Below are 15,972 nucleotides of genomic sequence, written 5' to 3' on the forward strand. Positions count from 1 at the left end.
TTACTGAATCAAGGCTGGCTCCTAGATGCAATTGGCATACATTGTACTCTAAGACAATGTGACCCAGGACCAAGTAACCTGCTCAATTTAAATCTGCAGTTATTGATCCCATTTGAAGAAACTCGCTTTCATCCAACAATCCAAACTTTTTTTTACTGTCCAAGGTTCTTGAAAAAAAACTGTAGGCGAACATGTAATTATTTTCTTGGGATGCACCAACCAATTCACCAGATTGATATCATCACAGATATTGACTTTATTAAGCAGAGCTGGTCTCGGCCATATTGTAGCCAATCTGTATTAAGTACAAGTTTCTTGTCAGTGTCATAAATTTCTCTCTCCTATATCAGTTAGATTCATTCATTGTCTGGGGGCTGATGACTCCAGTTTAGTGTTTAGTGCCACAGCATCCTCTACCAAATGTTACCTTATCAAGGGATTGATGCATCCCTGTCAGTTTCATTAGTACACACTGTGTGTCCTCTCTGAGAAATTTAAATCAGGATTTAGAGCTGATCATGGAACAGAGATGACTTCACAAAGTTATTAAAGATTTGCTGCTGGCACCTGACACTGATCACTCCTCAGGTAATTCTTTTGGATGAGGGAATAAGGGAACATGTCATGCTGATTTTTCTAAATGACTACCTCTGAGTTTTAGAATTGATTTCAAAATGCTGCATTTCAACACATTTGAAGCGCACCCTTTCTACCTCTTACTAAACGTGAGAGGGTGGATATCTTGTGGAAAACAAGATAGTCTGAGATAGTCTCATTTGGTAAAATGTAAATTTCTGAATTATGTACTGTCATTTTCTTTATAGGATGCTTTGTACATGTGTTGTAATGTTTACATATAAATGCATATACAGTTGTATCTAACTACTTCTTCTGCCTCTAATAAAGGTATGAGCCAAATGCCAGTCTCTGATTCAGCATGCTGTTTAACTAAAGAAGATGCTATACAAAAGTGAAGCCTGTATGCAGTCTTCTTTTTTTTTAACAACATTTAATCATTTGGAAAGACTCCCTCAGCTGCTGTTGTCAATATTTACATGGTCGGCATTTCTGTTTGCTTCATTACTTTATTAAATCATTGTTTCAGGCAGGTCAATGAAAGGAGCTAACTTCTATTGACCACTTGGTAGTATGACTAGGGAGGCACAAGAATGTCTTCAGGAAAATGCATATCTACATATCTACTGGCACATTAAATGAAATCTCAAGGATTAGTAAACATTGGCTTTATCATCACTCTGTGCCCATCCAGGTGGGAGATAACCGCTGTCTGCTGCAGTCTCTGAAAGACTCTCCCTACTATCGCAGCTTTCAAGACAAGGTCAGGTCAAAGGCTTGAATCTATGAATACACTTTTAGAATCTTTAAATGCTTCATTTTTATTTTTGGTAAAAGTAAAAATTTCATGTAAACGTGTAAACTTAATCAAATAAATGGTTGTTTCTTGTATGGTGCATGGTTTTTGTCTATGGTTCACCCATATAGCAAGATTTATGAATCCTTAATGAAGCAGCACTAACGACTGGTACTATGTTTATTGCATATATATCCAGGTCAGTCTGTGGGAGGTTCGTCTATCAGACTTAGATGAATACCTGCTGAGTCTGAATGCCATCCAGAGGCGCTGGGTTTATCTGGAGCCTATTTTTGGACGAGGGGCATTGCCCCGGGAGGAGGCCCGCTTCAAACGGGTTGATGAAGATTTCAGGTACTTTATATGTGTGTGTGTGTGACTGTATCAGTATCTATCTGTGCCCAGTGGGCTTTTGCTCTGTATTGTAAGTTGGTTGTCAGCTTATGTTCTACAGGTCATATATAGATCTGCTAAAATGACCAAGAGAGAGAAAGAACATTGCCCTATCACAGAAACCCCCAGTTTGAAATAAAGCACTGTCCTTCAGATGTGAATATAAATACTCTCAAATTTAAGCTTAAAGTTGCCCCTGTCAGATTTTATATCTATAGCCTATATGATGGTAATAGTTGCTCCACTCCACATTACAGAAAACTGTATTTTTGGAACAATAACAATAATTACTTGTTCTTACTTATTGACCAATAATACATTGGCCACCTATATTTCATCCTTTTGTTGATTTTTGTATTCCAGGTTCATTATAGCTGACGTGTAACACTTAGATTGTGTGTCTTTTGCTGGAAAAAATGGACAAAAAGATAAATAAATGTTATTGTCAGAATGTGTTTTATCAGTAACAAAACACTTTCTTAAAATGTATCACAGGTCTATAATGTCAGACATTCAGAGAGACAACAGAGTTGTTTCTCTGAGCTCAAGGGCTGGCATCAGAAACTCCCTGGTCACCATACTGGATCAGCTGCAGCGCTGCCAAAAGTCACTCAATGAGTTCCTGGAGGTACACATGTATTTTTGTGGGCAAAAACATCTATGCACGCATAACGTATGTTGCAAGCGCCACAACTTCTTTTTTTGATGTGTTTGTGTGCGGTTATTGCAGGAGAAGCGTTCTGCCTTCCCACGGTTCTATTTTATAGGAGATGATGACCTTTTAGAGATTCTTGGACAAGCAACCAACCCAACAGTCATCCAGTCACACCTCAAGAAACTCTTTGCAGGTCAGAAACCCAGGTTTTGTTCTATTTTGTATCCTATTTTGCTCACTCAGATCTATTCTGTTTTCTTCTCCTCTGTTCTGTCCCCTTCTCCTCTCTTACTTGGATCTCTTGTAGCAAATTCTCTTGGACAGGGATGGTAATCTGCTTGTGTATTATCTGTGTAGGCATCCACAGTGTTATGTTTGATGAGCAGTGCCAGTACATTGTCGCCATGTGTTCTTTGGAGGGAGAAGTAGTGCCACTCAGAAACCTCATACGCATCTCCAGCCTTGTTGAGGTAAAGTTATTGTGCAGAGTTTTTTATATATGTTGTATGTTGGATGTGTGTTTGGTTGGACACTTGAAGCTTTGCAAGGATGTTTGTTGTTTCAGTGTGTTTAAAGCAGAGCATGATGTATTAATTTTAAAAGTTTAATACTTTGTTTTGATTTGTACATCTATTTGTGGCTGTTTTTCTTCTTTCTAGACTTGGTTAAGTGAGCTATCCGTGGAAATGAAGGAGACTCTGAAGCACCTGCTGTATGAATGTGTGTCAGCAGGGAAGAAAGGGGAGGTGGACCCCTCCCGCTACCCATCACAGGCACACACGCTTTTTATATAAAGTTTTTGTATATGAAGATACAATATCTGTTCTTTTTGTATATTCCCAAAGGCTTTTGAGGTAGCTGAATTTTTCTTCAGAGTTAAAAACAGTGCTACTTTTAAATGTTGCAAATTGCAGATGTTTATACTTTTCTATTATGATACTGTTCAAGTTGAGATCCAACACCATATGACAGTAATTTTCTTTTTTTCCTTTTTTGTTTTTAAATGTGAAATTATCAAATTTTCCTGTAAGAACATCTTAATTTCACTGAAGTGACTGAACTTTCTTACTTTTGGTGTAGATTCTGTGCCTGGCTGAGCAAATCCAGTTTACTGAAGATGTGGAAAGAGCCCTAAAAGAGCAGAATCTGCAGCAGCTGGAGCTGGAACTCAATGCCAAATTAGAGCACTACACTACAGTGGACACTAGCTCTGACGATCACGCTAACACAGGTAGGTCTGTGAGTGTGTTTGTATGTATGCATTGGTGAATATACAGTATTTGCTTCACACTAAAAGCATGATTTTGTCCCATTCTCTTAGCCCCATTTATTTCTGAAGCAGATTGCTCAAACCTGTCCTGCTTTTATGGTTTCTGATCACATTTTGACAATATTAACCTCTCTGCAGCTATCCTTATAAACAATTGCTACTTTACATGTTCCACTATCAGACTCCCTCTTGTGTTGTTAATGATTGCACTCTGATCACAATCTTGGGTTGTTACTTAGGACTGAGAAATGAATGCCAAATGAATGCTCTCATGTGAATCTCTTGATAGCCAGTCAGGCACAAGAGCATGCAGAGGGCCAGTACCCTCTACCCAGTCACAGTAGTTGGCAGGCTAATTTAATGACTTGGGGCTGAATACATACAATATATAGCTACATACAGCATGACATGAGTTTTTTCACAGAATTTGAATTTGTAAGAAGGACTTTTAAATTTAAATCAAGGTTTTTTATTCATGCATTAGATGAAAAGTTCCTTCATAATCCAAGTAGTAGCATCATTTTGCGGGATATTGCTACAAAATTCCAAATTTCTCAGTCATATATACACACACACACACACACACACACACACGCGCGCGCACACACACACACACATTGTTGTTTCACTTGCACAAAGTGTTACTGGGGGCAAGAATACCAGATAATTCAGCACACCACTGTGATAAGAACTATTACATATTTGTGGATAATATGATTCATTTGTGACTGACATGCAAAACTTTACTGTCCACACTCTAAATAGAATTCATTTCAATGATAACATCTCATCAAATCACCGGCTCCCTTAAAACAACCACGTAGGCTGAAGAGGCTGTAGAGTGGTAGTACTGATTAAAGCAGCTAAAGTAATGGCAAGAAGGATAATCTAATTAGCCACTCTACATAAATGGGCCATAAACCCAAGCAGGGAGTGGGAGCTAGCTCCCATTTTGGCAGGCAGATAAGACCGGATGGTGTACATTTGGCAAGGTATTATGTATGCCTCTTGGGCAAGGCTGACATCAGTGATACATTCCTACATACAAGGCACCCAAAGCATCAACACTACCTAGCAGATGGCATTTTAACCCATAATAATTTACAATATCAAATCCCAGCTTCAGAAATGCATGTAGAAAAGTAATGCACAAAAAATACTTTTCACTATAGCCCTACTTGATTTGTGGGGTGGTTGTTGAAATTTGGCAGTAAGAAGAAATTCTGTAGATTATATATCGACCCTTAGATGAGTAATTTATATATATGTATATTTGTATGCATAAATTAACCTATTTAGTTGTGACCAAGAAATGCGGCATTTCTCAGTCAAACAATGAACTTTATGTATTATTCTCACTATATTTTTTTATTATTATTTTTTGTTGTCTTTGTAGTTTTTTGCTCAGCTGTGACACTACCCTCTTCTCAAACTATAGAGGGTGCTAAATAATTATGGATAACATGGAAGTTAGTAACAATGACATTGTTTCTAAATTGTGCTTTTTTTCTGCATTTTGTGCAGTCATTGACAGTTAAGCCAGTATTTGTTGACAATATTGATTTTCCAGGATATCAGTGTAGCTGTATTCATGTCTGACAAAGTTTCCCTTTCCAAATTGTTTTTAAAAATAATTTCAGCTGAGATGCTGGGTTTGTTTACACAGCGAGTGGTCCCATTTATTCTTCTCACTGATCGATACAATTTTTGAACAGCTTTCTTTACAGATGACCTGCTGTTTTATGGTAACATAGATGCTATTGTTATTCTGTCTGCTTACAGTGAAGGTCTACCATCTATTCACAGCAAAGCAGCTAAAAGAGTGCCTGGCAGGGTTATCTGTCTAATTATCTAATGACCTGGGGTTAAAATCAAGCCAAAAGCACTAAGTAAAATAGTAATTAGTGAGCTAGATTTTAAAGTAAAGATTAATAAGAATTTCACATATTTAATGTAACTGATCGAGAACAGGGAGAAATAGAAATTAATGTTATAGAGATATGCGGATTGGAAATTTTGTGTTTACTGATATACATATTTATAATTTTCTATATTACAAAATAGGTTTGGCCTCGTTGAATACTGTATATTACATTCTCTTTTATGATCAAGTTTGTTATGTGTGTTATTTTACCAATTCTGCCAGTCTAATATCTATGCATGTCTTACTGTACAGAGTCCAGCGTCCTGCAGCTGAAGCTGAAGGCATTAATCCTGGATATCATCCACAACATCAGTGTCGTGAAGCAACTTAACCAGGCAGAAATTACCAGTCCTGATGCCTGGGCCTGGAAAAAGCAGCTGCGCTTCTACATGGGACCAGACAAATGCTGCCATATACATATGGTCGATGCACAATTCAGCTATACATATGAATACCAGGTGTGTTGGCATGTAGTTACTGTATTTCCTGTTCTTATTTGTAATTGTCTCTCAGGCTGCACCTAACATTTGTTTTCATAGGAGATCTCTTCTGATTAATTTAGAATCTAAAACCAAAAATAACCTGAAGAAGTTATCAAAGAGTAATTTAATATGTTTAGTAAGGAAAATGGTAAATATTTGTTGTTACTGAAATGGTTTGTATGACTGGTACTTTTCAAATATCTGGATCACTGGATCAAATAATTATTTGTAGTTTGACTATTTCCGCTAGATGAGTCAACTACAGTTTATTAACATACATATTAGATGTGCTCATGCATGCACAAAGTGTGTCTCTGATAAATATACAACAGACCATTGTCTCTTTATATGTAGTATCAGGCATCCATACATCTTTGTAAATGCTTTATTTTTTGTCCATAACCACAACTGATGAGGAAACTGTTTAACTTGAAAATTCAGGTTACTTGAACTTTTTTATTTTATACCCGTGGGGGGCACTGTTTATGCAGAAATGAGGAGCACTGAAGAAAGCACATGCTAGTGTCAATCTCACTCATTTTCATTTTCTTTTGCTTGTCCTTCATTTGTTTTTCATTCCTCACTCTTTTAATCCATCATCTCTCTGTTTGCCTTTATTCTCTACTGGCTTGTGTCCCTCCATCCTTCTCTCACTCCTCGTATCTTTACCTCTGGTCATCTCACTGTGTTTCTGTCACATTCTTTCTCTTGTTATCACTCACTTTCTTCTTCGTCCCAGGGGAATGCAGCTAAGCTGGTGCACACTCCACTGACTGATAAGTGCTACCTGACTCTGACTCAGGCCATGAAGATGGGGCTTGGGGGAAACCCCTATGGACCTGCTGGCACAGGCAAAACCGAGTCAGTCAAAGCCCTGGGGGGGCTGTTTGGACGCCAAGTGCTGGTGTTCAACTGTGATGAGGTATGAAAATGCTCTTAGAGAGTATGTGAAGGGTGTAACATCAATAACTTTGCACACTTAATCTAAGACTACCCAGCAAAAACTTTACATTAATGGTCATTATTCCGAAAGCAAAACACAAATACAGGTCCAGGTATACTCACATTTCAATAAACATATCCATGGTACACACATATGGAAGTAGACAGATGCACAATGACTTCCTGATTTCTAATAATTCAACATGTGAGAAAACACACAAGGGCACATATGCACATGCACAACAAGATTCGTAATTGGGAAAACTGTCAGTGAGCACACTTAAGATCTTTTTTCTGGTTTTCGTCTGTCTGTTTTTCAGGGTATCGATGTGAAGTCAATGGGGCGAATCTTTGTGGGCTTGGTGAAGTGTGGAGCATGGGGCTGCTTTGATGAATTTAACCGTTTGGAGGAAGCAGTACTATCTGCAGTTTCCATGCAGATTCAGGCCATCCAAGACTCTCTCAAACATCAAAAGTACACATGTGAACTGCTGGGGAAAGAGGTCAGAAAATAAGAGTAAATGCAGATAAACACATCTGTGTTAAAAGTGCTGATACCAAAAACCAATTACTCACTGTTTCTCAAGGCCACTTTCTGTCTTTCTGCACCTTTTTAAATTATTATATGTTTCTATTTAATTCACTGATTTGTGCATATACAGATACTTACTAGATACCTTTACCTTTAACCTGCAGTCCTTGCCTTTCTATTAAATTAGTCTGTGAATAAATCAGTCATTTATTCATCCATTGATTCAATAATGCAAGTCAAGCAATCAATCAAACTGTATTCATTCTAGTATAAAACACATTTTGTCAATGAGAATAACATAACTTTTCCTTCTTCTCCTCATATTCCAGGTGGAATTGGACCCAAACTCTGGAGTGTTCATCACACTGAACCCAGCGGGGAAAGGCTACGGAGGCCGACAGAAGCTTCCAGACAACCTAAAGCAGCTGTTCAGGCCTGTGGCCATGAGCAGACCAGACAATGAGCTCATTGCTGAGGTCATCCTGTACTCTGAGGGCTTCAAAAATGGAGAAATACTGGGACGCAAACTGGTTGCAATTTTCAACCTGGCCAGGTAGAGACTGTGGGATTAAGTCTTTTTTTGTTTAGTTTATGGTTGGGGTTGAAGGGAGCAGGATTAGGAGATATATTACATAGTCCGTAAACATATTACCAAAATACTAATTATACATGTATCACCAGTCTGGTGGCCTTTTTGTCTATGTGGTTCAGAGACAAGAATAGGTGTTTCATGTATTTCAAACTGGTGTTTTTTTTGTGTCTTTTTTTGTATTTTTGTCTTTTTTGTATCTATACTACCACTACTGTCTATTGCAGTCTATTGACTTTGTGAATAAGTTATGCTCTACTTCTGAACTCTTAGTGCTTCAACTAGTACAGTTATTTGAGAGTATGAGAATATGTATGAAAATGTGCCTTTATTTGTCTGTGCAGGGAGCTGTTGACTCCCCAGCAGCACTATGACTGGGGTTTGCGTGCTCTGAAGACAGTGCTGAAGGCCTGTGGCAGTCTTCTACAGCAACAGAGGATGAGTCCTGACAAGGACAAGAGTAAGACCCCCTCTGGCTATTTTTTTATTTTAAGGTACATTATTTCTGTGAGGTACTTTTACTTTTCCAATTGTGAAGCGTGACAGGAAAGTTAGGATAAAGTTGTTGCGTCTTTAGCCATGACCTCAAGTCACATTCATAGCTGCCAATACTGCACAGTACAAAAACTTGTGTGTTAGAGAAACAAAACGATGCAACACAAAACATATGACACAGACATCTAACAATGGGGGGTGCCAAACGCAACAGCAGGTGATTTCACTGATGACTTCTTTCTGTCTGAAGTTGTTGAAGTTGTGCTAATCAGTGAAATCATTTGGTGTGGACTGGTTGAAAATGAAAATAAATAAAAAACAGACCTCTGTAGATACCCGGTTCTGAAGGAAGAAGAGTGCATGGTATAAAAATTATGTCATCTCTGTTCATCATGAGTCCAAAAATGTTAATAGGAGCAGGATGTAAATTTGACGAAGTGATTTATGTGGTTAAATGTAGGCAGGGCACAGTATATTCTTTTTAGCGATTGTGCTAGTAATATAGCTGAGATAAGATATAAAAACGGATGTGTTCTGAGGGAGTTAGTCTTTTAGACAGCATAAGAACACAATAATGGTGGGATAACTCAAACAATACATATTTCAGCAATCATTGTATACAATTTATGCAAGGTAATTATAGTATATATTTTATGGTTCTTGTAAAGTTTGTTGAACAGGGTAAAGAGAATATTTCCATGGCCGTTGTTATTGGACATTAATATAATGAATTTGCTGTAAATAAGGATTACATTCTTTTTGCTTTGTTACTTAACACATTTTATGGGTCAGGGGTCTTCTATTGTCAGTATTGACATCTGATAATGCAAAGCTACTAAAAATTACATTGTCAGTTTGATATGTCTTCACTACTCATTGCATTACTCATGCTTCATAGGTGGAAATAATTGTATAGAAATAAAGTACAAGTCCATCAAGTAGCACAAATAAACAGAAAGGACTAAATGGCCATTTTACATGTTAATGGTTCAAATCATAAAATCAAAACAGCTACTTGTGCCGTAATTCATGGCAAACATTCATAAACAAGCCCTGTTCAGATGTTTGAGGTCTAGATGTGCTAACCCACCAATGGCTACCACATACCTAATTTATATGCTAAGAGCTGATTGCAGGACATGAGCCACTAAATCAGTCACATTGAATTAGTTCCAAAACACATCCAGAAAGCTCAGTGGTACTAAAGTAGCATTTTTAGTCATTGTTGATTTCAGCATCAGCCACCTGATGAGATAAAAAAAAAAATCTTTGTACATTCTGCTCAGTGGTTCAGAAACCACATTATTTACTTGATTATGGCAACAAAGTTATGTGATTATTGGGCGCTTGTTTCCTCTGGCTTGTCAATAATACATATTCACATGTCCATTATTTAGCAGTCTGACTGACAGTAGTATATTTACATAGCTTGTAATGTCCCTGTAGTCCATTATAGTTTAAGTGAAAACTTGCAGTTCCAATACATTTTTTTCACATAAAGTCAATAATTTACTTTGTGTCATTTGGTTGAAGTGTCCCTAAAATGTGTTCCCTGTGAAGTGCTTAAACTGCTGCACTGACAGTAAGCTTCTGACCGGGAAGATAGTAAGTAGTAGGGCTGATGAAAGAGATTAGAGGATAAGGTGATAGTGAAAATGCATCTGGTTTGGAGATGCTTATCCTGTATCCAGCAGGGTCACACTGCAAAATGTTGTGTTTATCCGTGTCTCCATATGTGGATATCTCTTAAATGCAGTTTGATCAACACTATTCATGAATGTACTTGAACATCAAAAGACTCTATTGACCAGCACTTTCTCTATACACCTGCTGTTGTCCTTGCCCTCCAAATCCTTTAATACAGACACATCAATTGACATTTTGCCCAAATGCTCCCCTTAAAAACTTCTCTTCTCTTGCGCTTTTCAGTTGTCTGTACTTTTGTCCTTCTCTATTCTCTTGTTCCAAAACACTTTGCTAGAGTTCTGTTGTTTACCTCTCCAGTACTCTTTCCCCACCTCCTTCCCCCTCCTTCTGACCTCTTGTTAGCTCTCTCTCTGATACCTGGCTGTCGATGCCGCTCTCGTCCCACTCGTTCTCGCTCGCTGCCCTCTGTTTCTCACCCCCATCTTCCCTTCATGTCTCTGCTTTTCTATACTTTCCCCTCTATCTCTCTTTTCATTTTCCTCTCTGCCTCTTCTTGAACCCATCCCTCTCTCCCTTTCAAATCCCTGTGTTCCACCACCCACCCTTTATCTGTCCAGCACACACACACAGACACATACACACCACATGCACCTCCTGTCTATCAATGAGTCCCTAAGGTTTTCTTGTGTTTGTCTCTCTGTGTAGTCTGGCCAAGTGTTCCTTTCTGCTGAGAAAAAAACACACCACATTTGTCCCTGCAGGGAAGGCCAACATCTTTAGAAAAGAGAACAAAAGTATTGACAAACTCTTAAATCATGACAGGCTTTGGTAATTAGCACTTTTATAAGAGGGCAAAGCAACTGGGCAAGTTCACTTTCACAACCTTGTTTTTTTCAGCTGCATAAGACAGTTTTATATTAAATCACTCTCTTTCATCTACATTCAGTTCAGGAGAGTAGTTTGGTGGTGCAGGCATTGAGACTGAACACCATGTCCAAGCTGACGTTTGCCGATAGCTCCCGGTTTGATGCTCTTGTCAAAGATGTCTTCTCTGGGATCAGTTTCACCGATGTGGAGGACCAGATACTCATGCATGCACTAGAACAAGTCTACAAGGAGGCACGACTGGAGCTTATACCCAGCCAGGTGAGTGCATTAAAACATTTATTTCTTAGTACAATATACATGTAATTGTCGTGATACAGGATGTGACCTGGTATTCAGAATGTGTTTGGGATAACTCCATAAAAAAGTCTCTAACATTAACACAACTGTTTTTAGAATAATGGAGGAAAAATCACAAATTAATCGCAGATTGTTTTTTCCATATCAACGTAGCTGAAGAAGGCATTGGAGTTGAATGAACAGCTGAGACAGCGCATGGGTGTAGTCATTGTAGGGCCAAGCGGAGCAGGGAAGTCTACACTCTGGAAGATGCTTAGGGCTGCTCTCAGCAAGACAGGCAAAGTTGTAAGTATAAGAGACAAACTGCCTACCTGGATCTTCATTCATCCATTCGGACTGCACATATATTCAAACGCTGTATTATTTAGATATAAAGGAGCATGAAAAGCATTTATTCAAAATTTTATGGGTCAGTTAAAAAAAAAAACCTTTCCCATTGTTCAGTGTCCTCTTGCTGATGCTGTATTTCTGTAGGTGAAGCAGTACACAATGAATCCCAAGGCCATGCCCCGACAGCAGCTGCTTGGACATATCGACATGGACACCAGAGAATGGGCTGATGGTGTCCTCACACACAGTGCCAGGAATGTGGTCAGAGAACCACAGGGTAAGAAGGAGAAACCACTCAAATAATCTGTCTTTCTCAGCCAGACATCTGACAACTGGCATGAAGTTGGGTCCACAGTGTTGGCTACTTTTAAGTGGAGAGGTTCTTGCGCTGCACCCAGTACACTCAACAAGGACTAAATACAGTTAGCCTAAAGAGGTCTACATTTGTCATACTCTGCATTGGGTGTATTTAGGATAATGTACTATATGTATCTACAGCATATACTGTATGTATATGTATTTTTGTGTTTTCTAGATGTGAGCTCATGGATTGTGTGTGATGGTGACATTGACCCAGAGTGGATTGAGAGTCTGAACTCTGTGCTTGATGATAATCGACTGTTAACCATGCCTAGTGGAGAACGCATCCAGTTCGGACCCAATGTAAACTTCTTGTTTGAGACTCACGACCTTAGCTGTGCCTCGCCCGCCACCATCTCTCGCATGGGCATGATCTTTCTCAGGTCAGTCAACCTATGAAGAAAAAGGTTTTAATTGTTTATTTGTAACAAATTCCATCTTTCTTAACTAGCTACCTGACTTTTTATTTAACCTCCCCTTTTTCCAATTTATTTTTTTTAGTGATGAGGACATTGACGTGGCTGCCTTGGTGAAGTCGTGGTTGAGAGGTCAACCAGAAGAATGCCACAGCAACCTAGAAAACTGGCTGGGAGACTACTTCCAACGAGCCCTGGACTGGGTCCTCAAACAGGTAACCTTTGCCTTATCCTACTTTAACCCACTGGCTCCAAAATAGTCGGACTGTTTCATTGTGCTTAATTTTAAAGACACCTTGAACTAAAGGTTTTAGCGTGAATGCTGATACAGTACTGACATGATTCTGCGTGCACTGAACAATAGGGATGGGTACCGAAACCTGGTATTAAACAGGCCCTGGGGCAAAATTTTTAAAGACCAGAGTATCGATAAGCTCCGGTGTTATCGGTTCTGCTTTCGGTACCTGAGAAATTAAGAAAATAGATTTCCTGCTTATTATTGCGATCACTGTTCCCAACCCAGAGGAGAGACCTCTTTCTCTCTCTCTCTCTCTCTCTCTCTCTCTCTCTCTCTCTCTCTCTCTCTCTCTCTCTCTCTCTCTCTCTCTCTCTCCCTCTCTCTTTCTCTCTGTCTCTCTCTTTCTCTCTCTCTCTCTCTGTGAGGGGCGGGGGCAGCTTTGTGTCATACAGTGCAGCACAGACACAGAGTAAGCTAAACGTTAAGTGTGGTTCAGTCTTTTGCTTGTAAGAGAGGAAACACGAGCGACCTCTGGAAACATCCAGTTAAAGTCTGTTACACACAGATGGAAAAATGTACAGTTTTCAGTTCTCGACCAAAAAGCTTATAGTTCATCCGTCATTGTGTCGTGTGTTCTGTATGCTGCAGCCTGGAGCCACACACAGTAAATTAAATTATACAAACATGGGTTAATGATGACAAGTAACCAATAGCCATCTGATTGTTATGGGCACGTTCTTTGTTTGTTTGTTAAGCAATGCTATGAGAAAATAAGCAATGTTAATTTTGTTCTTCATTTGTTTTGCGTTTTTCTCACAAAATGACAAAAAAGTACCAATAACAGTACTGTTAAAGTAAAATAAAAGTAGTAGTACCATTAAATTCTTAACAATACCCATCCCTACTGAACAACATGTAACAATGTTTTCTGTGTATATGTCAACACATGGCCATATCAGTGACTAAAATGAAGGACTTTTCTGAATATATGACCCCAATGTAAACTGGCCAACGTTCATTTTAATTGATTTAATAGCTAACATTTTAAGAAAGTGAAAATAGGTAAATCAACTTTGACCAGGCTCAGTGCATAGATCAGATCCAGGTTTCCTCTTGTTTTCACCCCATTTGTTCCAAAATCTTTGCATATTTTTAATTCAAACTTGTATAACCTCTCCTCTTCTCACCATTCATCAGAATGACTTTGTGGTGGAGACTAGTCTGGTGGGTACAGTGTTCAATGGTCTGTCACACCTCAACGCTGTGGCAGAGAGAGGTAAATTTATTGTTGGCCTTCTTAGAGGTTTGGGAGGAAACCTCAACGTCAAAACGCGACAGGAGTTTGCCAAGGAGGTAAGGACCCCTGTGTTTTTTTTTTGGTTTTTTTTGCATGGGCAGAGGGCAACAGTAACAGTTTAGTTTTAGGATTTAGATTTTATCACGTCTCAGTCTTTTCTTACATTACGTCCTCTTCACTGGAACTGATAAAATAAAAAAGAAAAAATGAGGATGAGTCATTATTCAAATACTAATGTAGGATATTCACCTACTGGGGAACTTCTGTAATTCCACTACTCAGAATGGTACCACTCCCGCTACTGATGTGTACTCTTTTCTTGTATATCTGCAGTTGCTGAGCTGGGCGAGGGAAAGCCCACCAGATGCCAGAAAACCACTAGATACTTACTATGACTCTGACAGCGGCCATCTAGCAGCCTATATATTCCAGCGTCCCGAGGGTCTCACACTGGAACAGCTCTCTCATACACACACACTACCTGTTATAGAGACTCCAGACATGCAGAGAGGTCTGCACTGTTTCTCCCCATGGCTCACTGCTCAGAACAGGCAACCCTTCATGGTGGTCGGGCCAGAGGGCTGTGGAAAGGGGTAAATATACATATGCAGAAATAAAAGCACAATAAGGGCTCAAATATTTGCATAATCATAAACTTAGGAGTCATATACACACAATTGCAAAGTTATAAATATGGAGACACATTGTATTCTGTATATACACATCAGTGTATATAACAATCACATGTAAAACAACAGTGTACATGCAAACATAAGCACTTCATAAAAATGTAAACATTAAAATTAACCTCACAGTGGCAGGATTGTTATATTATGATTTTACACATGCTGACATACAAGAGTAGTTCCAAAAAGTGCTTGTTGGTTATTTAGCCAGTATTGAGTTAATTAATATTCACTCTTTTAGCAAGATTACTGTAATGGTTTCATATTGTTTGCAATGGCAGTCTGTATAAAGAGTAGTAGGCACTCTCCCAGGCAAACCTCATGTTGGTCTTCTTGTAGAAAAAGGGTTAGTGAAGTCATTATATGAGAGTGTGCATCACGGATTGTGAGTCAAAGGCAGAGGCACTCAGATGTGGAGGCTAAAAAGCACACAATCACACAATCAACCCTGACATCAAAGCTTATTTTATTCAAGACTTGACCTTTCATGTAAAGGTACTAACAAGTCAGAATGAGGATCAAATCTGTGTGTGTGTGTTGTATGTGCTTTGGCTTATTTATGTGAGCACACAGGTTTGTTGCCTTAAAAGTAATTGCTTCCCTCCCCAGAGGTTTGAAGAACAAGGGTCACTCAGTTTGCCTTTTACACTCCAGTTGAGTCTCTCTCACTTTTTCCTTTTCTCATCCCCTTGTCTTGCCTGACTTCGCCTGAAAGGTCACTGGGTTTGTCAGTTTAGTCCTCTAATAAAAGAACATCTAATTATTTTACACACATACTTACTTCCATACGCAAACGTTGTTTATGTACATATATCAAATTTCCATATATGAAATATATGTACATATATAACTAACCCTAACCCATAAAATAGAAACACAAGTAAATATTATTAATTAATGATTATATATGAAACCTATTGGAAATTGGAACAATTTCTTATATTGATATATGTCTAGCCCATACAAATATATATGTTTATGTATTTATGCTCATAGACATATGTTATATGAATACATATCCATCCCAAAGCCTGTTAATATATGTTGATATTATATACAGTGGGTTCCAAAAGTCTGAGACCACTTTCTTAGAAATGAGAAAATAGACATGTTTTAAATTGATGAGATATAAATAAGAAAAACATCTTGTAGTAAGCCA

General features: G+C 38.6%; 1 protein-coding gene across 1 annotated transcript in view; it reads left to right on the forward strand.

Annotated features, from left to right (window-relative positions):
* Nucleotides 1-15,972, forward strand: part of dync2h1 (dynein cytoplasmic 2 heavy chain 1) — a 113,030-nt gene that overhangs the window by 15,691 nt on the left and 81,367 nt on the right. Inside the window, exons 29-47 of the mRNA XM_022748436.1 lie at nucleotides 1,271-1,339; nucleotides 1,572-1,726; nucleotides 2,261-2,393; nucleotides 2,496-2,613; nucleotides 2,778-2,890; nucleotides 3,080-3,193; nucleotides 3,501-3,651; nucleotides 5,867-6,072; nucleotides 6,836-7,018; nucleotides 7,359-7,541; nucleotides 7,900-8,123; nucleotides 8,504-8,619; nucleotides 11,248-11,447; nucleotides 11,640-11,771; nucleotides 11,961-12,093; nucleotides 12,352-12,559; nucleotides 12,678-12,807; nucleotides 14,028-14,183; nucleotides 14,461-14,720. Of these exons, the coding sequence (XP_022604157.1) occupies nucleotides 1,271-1,339; nucleotides 1,572-1,726; nucleotides 2,261-2,393; nucleotides 2,496-2,613; nucleotides 2,778-2,890; nucleotides 3,080-3,193; nucleotides 3,501-3,651; nucleotides 5,867-6,072; nucleotides 6,836-7,018; nucleotides 7,359-7,541; nucleotides 7,900-8,123; nucleotides 8,504-8,619; nucleotides 11,248-11,447; nucleotides 11,640-11,771; nucleotides 11,961-12,093; nucleotides 12,352-12,559; nucleotides 12,678-12,807; nucleotides 14,028-14,183; nucleotides 14,461-14,720 (2,984 nt within the window). The remainder of the gene's footprint in view (nucleotides 1-1,270; nucleotides 1,340-1,571; nucleotides 1,727-2,260; nucleotides 2,394-2,495; nucleotides 2,614-2,777; nucleotides 2,891-3,079; nucleotides 3,194-3,500; nucleotides 3,652-5,866; nucleotides 6,073-6,835; nucleotides 7,019-7,358; nucleotides 7,542-7,899; nucleotides 8,124-8,503; nucleotides 8,620-11,247; nucleotides 11,448-11,639; nucleotides 11,772-11,960; nucleotides 12,094-12,351; nucleotides 12,560-12,677; nucleotides 12,808-14,027; nucleotides 14,184-14,460; nucleotides 14,721-15,972) is intronic.

This window comes from Seriola dumerili, unplaced genomic scaffold, assembly GCF_002260705.1.
Source record: "Seriola dumerili isolate Sdu_G_001 unplaced genomic scaffold, Sdu_1.0 BDQW01000122.1, whole genome shotgun sequence".
Lineage (NCBI taxonomy): Eukaryota > Metazoa > Chordata > Actinopteri > Carangiformes > Carangidae > Seriola > Seriola dumerili.